Source organism: Crinia signifera, chromosome 4 (genome assembly GCF_055691185.1).
Source record: "Crinia signifera chromosome 4, ASM5569118v1, whole genome shotgun sequence".
NCBI classification, from domain to species: Eukaryota; Metazoa; Chordata; class Amphibia; order Anura; family Myobatrachidae; genus Crinia; species Crinia signifera.
In genome coordinates, this window is record NC_139220.1 from 89,466,608 (window position 1) to 89,473,461 (window position 6,854).

Below are 6,854 nucleotides of genomic sequence, written 5' to 3' on the forward strand. Positions count from 1 at the left end.
AATACTGGTCCTACTAAAAGATAACATCCTAAAAATTTGTGTTGGGGACAACTTGATTTAAGAATTTGTGGGGTGTCAAAGCTTGGAGGGAGACAAAGTGAATAGAGATAAAGAATCAATCAGCCCCTAACTGACATTTTTCAAACACAGCCTATAAAAAAAAAACATTTAGAAGCTGATTGGTTAGTACTTTATCTCTCTCAACTTTATTATTGATTAAGATTAACCCCAATGTCACGCAATGTTTTGAAAGAAATTACTGCTCAATCAGTTTTGGCTTGTATCTAGATCTGATAAGAACCATCAAATGCATATGTTGAATTATTTACATATTATAAACACCTTTTCTACATGAATTCAACTAAAATGTCCTACAATGGGGCAGATGTATTAAGCCTGGAGAAGAGATAAACTGGAGATAAAGTGAAAGGAGATAAAGCACCAGCCAATGAACTGTGCTTGAAAATGACAGTTGGGAGTTGATTGGCTTGTGCTACTTTCACTTTATCTCCAGTTTATCTCTTCTCCATCTACCCCCATGTGAGAAATGTATTAAAACTAGTGCTAAGGTCACTGTTTCCAAAAAAGTGATTGGGGGGGGGGGGAGGGGTGTGGAGCAAACCCAGAATTTCATTACAAATTTGCATGGTCAATTCCTGGCACAATTTACAATGGAGGGGGGGGGGGGTTGTTATGGGAACCGCTACACAGTAAAACAGCTTCCATAACACATCAACATATGTCAGCATGTATAGGATACAAATTATTTATATAATAATGTATAACACTTAGGGGGGTATTTATCAAACTTGGAGAGAGATACAGTATTTACCAATCAACTCTTGTCGCTTTCAAACACAACCTGTAAAATGTAAGGCAGAAGCTGATTGGCTAGTACATTATGTTTCATAATTTTATCTCACCCCGAGCTTTAATACCCTCTGTACTCATGAGCTAAGTGAAAAAAGTTACTTCACAAGAAAAGTCTACTATCTACACAAATTTCCAAAGAAGGTTTTAAAGAACAAGGAGAACTGAATATAAGAGAAAAGTATGCTATAGGGCAAATGTGTTCTTTCTATGCACCCAGGATTTCCTGCAAGTAAAGCTATTTCAGACACCTGCAGGGAAGAGTCATAAACTATTACTGATTACACAAGTTAATGCTTTGCATTCTGCTGCCTGGTGAGTATATATAAAATCTTACATTCTGACAACATAAAGGTATGTTCTCATACAGTACACACATTTTGACAGTATGCTATTTGTTTCAGCTGAATGTTTTAGAAACCCTGCCACAGTACAGTAAATCAACAATCAGTAATATGGGGGGTATTTATTAAGGCTTTGAGAGAGATACAATTGTAAAGTATTAACCAATAAGCTTCTACCTTACATTTTACAGGCTGTTTGAAAAATAAATCAGGACAGTGGTTCCCAAACTTTTTTAATTCACGGCACCCCTAGAATATTTTTCACAGCATCTTTAAGACAAAAGTTTTAAATTGAGAAATTTAGAAAAAAAATATCAAATGAACTATTGTGTTTATATGTCATCCTACATTTAGTTATGTGGTGAGGGCCTAGATTGCCAGGCACCGTCCTTGAATTTTCCTATTGAATTGCCCAGAAATACTTTGAATTGGTCTTGACCTGGACCACCAATCCAAGGCACCCTTTGCAAGTGTCCCAAGGCACACAGTTTGGGAACCACTGAGTCAGGAGCTTATTGGTTGGTCCATTTCTCTCACAAATGTATCATTCTTTGATAAATACCCTCCTTAATATTCCATAGTTCTAGTAAATACTGTAGCTGCAATATCAAAAGACGATGCAATTGAAAACACATAAGTGACATAATCACCTTATTCAGTGTGGAAAAGCCGATTGCAAATTCCCTTCATAACATTAAAGATTTATCTGCCTGCTGATTAGTTACTATCACATCCATCTTGCAGTAAATGTGACCTTTCTTGTTGTTCACATGATATACTGTAGGTGCCATATGGTTGGAGGCAATAAAAGTGAAATCATATACCAAAATAACCCATACAGTACATATCCACAACACAACTCCGGCAGAGCTGTAATTGCATTTATAAAACATAGCCCACCTTCACGCACACTCGCAGACAACCGGCCCTAATGAAAAAAATAATGATCAATGGCGCACACTTAAATCCTGTTTGCAAAAGTAAGACGTGCCCTGTATTTTCTAAACATAACAAAAGGTTGAGTCCAGCAAATTCCTGAAGCCTTTTACAAACAATATTGTACAAAAATTGGTTTTCTTCTACTGCCAATGGGATATAATAAATATTTGGAAGAGCATTATCATACACAAATACAAGTGTGGTTTCCAGGCTTGTGTCCCTGTGCCTGTACAGCATGAGTCAGTTCCCTGCACCTGTTAGTGGTTATAATGTTACACACTGACATCACTGAGACAGGCAGTAGTGAGCTGTCATATCCCTCTGCATAAGGTCTGGAGCCCCTGCAAGGCTGCACAGCTCAGAAATACACCTCCAGACAGCAATAACACAGCAATGACAGCACACAATGTATTACACCTTACTCCTTACAGGGACTGGCGCCAATGGGCCCAGTGATCATGTAGCTCATTGCGCAGTAATGATGATAAATTATCCAAGCTGATGAGTAATATAACTACTGGTTGGAGAGTGATATCTCTCATCTTAAGGTCAGATCTGTTTATCAATGAAAGACCTGTCTCCCCCCTTCCTCAGCCCTCCCCTGACACACCCCTTCCCATGCCTTGGGAGAAAAAACTTGACAAGTAAAAAACAATATAAAACACACAAACCAGGTAGAATTATAGTACAATGACCTTTAATGCGAGCAACATACAATACTGTACGGCTTGGAAATGTGCAAAAGAGCAGCTGATGGCCCTGCATGCGGTGAGGCGGACAGGAATACCATGTTTTAGCCATTCTCAGTCAGTGTGAATGTATCCTGGCCAGTAGCTGTGACCCCCCCACTCATCAAGGCTCCCCCTTTTCCCCCCAGGGACCTGTATTCCAGTAAATCGTTATGGACAAGCCATCCTATGTACTTATTCTCAGTCATTGATTAACTCTCTGCATTCTCCCATGCAAGAGTAAGACAAATCCTCTTCTTTATTTAATGAGACACCTGACCATGCAAAGGATGAGAGAACAGATCTCCAGCCTATATACTAACTGCTTAAACGTTTTTAGCGAAGCCCCATTTAAATGTATACTGTAGTTAGTTACACCGAAGGGGAGGAAGGAGAAATTGCCTAGTGACAAATCTCTAGTCAGGAACCTGTCTGAACCAGCAGGGCTGCCTGAGATAATTGATTAACTTCCAGAGCAGTTCTTAGCTGGGAGCTGGCAGTGGGAACATCTGTTCTTCTCTATCTCCTTGCAGCACTAGTGGTGATGTGGCTACTACAGTGGGCTACCAAGGCCTATACTAATGGGTGGCTCTAATACACTGTAATGGTCTCTTGTTATGAAGGAAATGGGTTTCCCAAAACTACTTTGGACTTTTAAAATGAACAACTTTTAACCCCTTCATCCTCCAGAGAAATGCTTTTGTTGAAGGTCATTCACACAGTCACAGCATACGTATAAATTATTTGGGGCGACAGTATATGTAGCAGGTTGTGACCTGGGATGACAAAGAGGTTAAAAGATGTTAGATTTGGGACCTAGAAATGCCCTGAAATTCCTACACTCTCCTCCCACTTTGTTTATGTCTCAAAATATACATCTGGAATTGACATCCACCAAGTTAACCCAGGCACTGCTGGAGAGACCAGCCACCCCAGCAGTGCAGTGTTCATTCTGCAGTCACATGACTTAGAAGGGCACAAAAATATAAACTATGCAAAAGATCAAATAAACAAAACATACATAACATAACAACACAAAAACAAACTTTTTTTCTATTAGGTCCTTGAGGTAGATAGTCTTCGTGTTTTGCCATACAGACAAGGCAGTAACACAAAAAAAAAAAAAAAAAAGCTTTACTGTTTTAGTGAATGTCCTCTTACCTTAATTTAAGAAGTGAAACTATACAGAAATAAACACTTGCCTAATAAAATGTATACATCCTGCGAATCATGGGCACCGCCCAAATTTCAAGAAATAACTTTAATATAAAGACCTTCATTTCCTTTTTTTTTTTTACAGTACCTTAAAAATATATGTTTGACCCTTGTATTGCAAACGATCCAGTTTGTTGTAAATGTTCCTAAAATCCTATAATAAGCAATCATCGTGCGTGTTGTGGTTCGTGGCCAGGTGGTCTAGCCCAGGACCTTCACAGCTCAGTAGGGACTCATCAGGAGATTTCACCTCTGTAATAAAGATCTCGTTAGAGCTCTCTATGCATATTTGAGCAGGGTCTGACTCTTCATTGTACATACTGTTCCCATTGCTCTGGGGATATCCATTGGTGTAGAGCTTGGTGCCCCCCTTCTTCAGGCACAACAGCTCCTGAAAAGCATGTCTGAAGTCTGGACTCCTGCAGTAGATGAGTGGGTTAAAAGCAGAGTTGACATAACCCAACCAATTCAAGAAGGTGTAAACATGGTCAGGGATGACAGCTTGGTGCATCACCTGGACAATGTTGACTATGAAGAAGGGGAGCCAACACAGGGTAAAAGTGCCCATTATAATGCCCAGTGTTTTCAGTGCTTTGTGCTCCTTCAAGCAAAACTTGGATGTCCTCCTGTTGACAACCTTGCCATTGGCATCCTGCTGGTTGTGGAACCTTCCCTCGCATCTGTCAATCTTCTTCAGCTGTTTCTTGGCCTCCTGAAAGACCCTGCAGTAGACAAAGATCATGACCAACAGGGGCAGGTAGAAGGAGATGATGGAAGAGGAGATGGCATAGGCAGGGTTGGTGTGGAAGTAACAGCAGTTCTCAGCTTTGTAGCACTCCAATGCCTTGTCCTCCTCAGTCCTGTACCAGTGCATGTTAATGGGGAGGAAGGAGGTGAGAGCTGACACGACCCACACCAGGAGGATGACAATCCTGGCTTTGCACTTGGTCAGCAGGCTCTGATACCTGAATGGAGAGGTGATGGCGAAATACCTGTCCACGGCGATGACACACAGAGTCTCTATGCTGGCAGTGACACACAGGATGTCCACTGAGGTGAAGAACTCGCACCAGAAGTTCCCAAACACCCAGTTATCCATAATGACGTAGCTGGCCCCGAAGGGCACCACTATCAGCCCCATTACTAGGTCCGCACAGGCCAGGGAGGTTATGAAGTAGTTTGTGACTGTCTGGAGTCTCTGAAACTTGGCGATGGCGCTGATCACCAGGATATTCCCAAACACAATGACCAGGACAATGACGGACATCAGTATGCCCATGCCCACACTCTTAGCATGCACGGAGCTGTTGCTGTCATTGGGGAAGAGGGACAGGTTGCTGCTGATGATTTGCGTCGTGTTCAGATCCATAGCGCTGCCGATAAGTTTTCTGCGATGAGAAGTGACCGTCAGCCAGCGGTGCCACTTCCCCTCATGTACGTGCCGGGCTCACCGGTGGGTGAGGTGATGCTGCTGTCCTGTATCGGTCATTTGCTGCTGCTGGAACAGTGAGCGGAGATGCGGCGCCAGTCCCGGGATACTGTACTAGTGTGCTGCTGCCGCCGCTGTCACTACTAGTTCTGAAGTAGCAATCTCCCTCCTCGCTGTCTTTAATAACACCCTTCCGTGACGTCACCGGGTGACAGCCAATCCCCGGAGAGTCCCAGCCGCCGGGTGTCACTCTTTCTGTGTAAGTAGTAGTGCTGGCCTGGTATAGAGAAAGTTTTTAAAGCGAGAGCACTGTGTGTCCTGCACTCACTGTCCTGCTGCTGCCATGTGCCGGACACTACAGTCACTCACATTCTGCTGCTGCTGCCATGTGCATAACACTGACCCTCACTCACTGCTCACACTCTGCTGCAGCTGCCATGTGCCTGACACTGACCCTCACTCACTGCTCACACTGTACTGCTGCCATATCAGTGACACTGCCCCCACTCACCTCTCACACTTTTCTGCTGCTGCCATGTGCATGACACTGCCCCTCACCCACTGCTAGTATTCCTGCCATGTGCCTGACACTGACCCCCACTCACTGCTCACACTGTACTGCACCATGCCAGTGATACTGCCCCTCACTCACTGCTCACACTCTTCTGCTGACAGCTGCTTGATCGTGTGTCTCACTTACCAGTTACACTGAACTGCTGCAGTGTGACTGACATTGACCCTCACTCACTGGCTAACACTGTACTACTAATTCTACCATGTGACTGACACTGACCCTAACTCAGTGCTAACACTATATTGCTGCAATGTGACTGACACTGACCCTCACTACTGCCACACAAGGGGGGTACAGTATAATTATTAATAAATGTGACCTGTCCCCGAGAATAAATATTCCTCATTTGCTTGAATGTATTATTACAGAATTACTGGCCAAGTGATTCTTACCTGTTCTATGTTTCTATGACAAGGACTCCAGAAGGAGCCTCTCACGGTGATCAGTAAAAGTAATTGCATTCACAATCACTTCAACATTCTGATTTAGACAGCATCTGCCCATGTGTCAAAATCTGGTGGCTCATGTGTACTAGTGGGCATCAGTTGTGAGGGATCCCTCTCTCCAAATGTAACCCACAGGCTACAACAGACTAGTGTCATCTAAAGATGGTGGGTATTAGCTTCCTGAGGCTATATTATTTCACGTTTGATGTTATTTTATTGCAGCTGCATTGTGAGCGTTTTTAGGACTAATATATATGAATGCTGCAAGAATTTGCTTTTGTTTTCTATAATACTGTACTGCTCTTGTAA

General features: G+C 42.8%; 1 protein-coding gene across 1 annotated transcript; it reads right to left on the reverse strand.

Moving 5' to 3' along the window:
- Positions 1-2,833: 2,833 nt before the first annotated feature.
- ADRB2 (adrenoceptor beta 2) lies at positions 2,834-5,691 on the reverse strand. The gene has a single exon (XM_083181980.1). The coding sequence runs from the start codon at positions 5,463-5,465 to the stop codon at positions 4,251-4,253; it is 1,215 nt and encodes a 404-aa protein (XP_083038106.1). The 5' UTR covers positions 5,466-5,691; the 3' UTR covers positions 2,834-4,250.
- Positions 5,692-6,854: the final 1,163 nt, after the last annotated feature.

Coding starts and splice junctions, on each gene's coding strand:
- ADRB2 (XM_083181980.1), bottom strand. CDS start 5,465: ATGGATCTGAACACGACGCAAATCATCAGCAGCAACCTGTCCCTCTTC.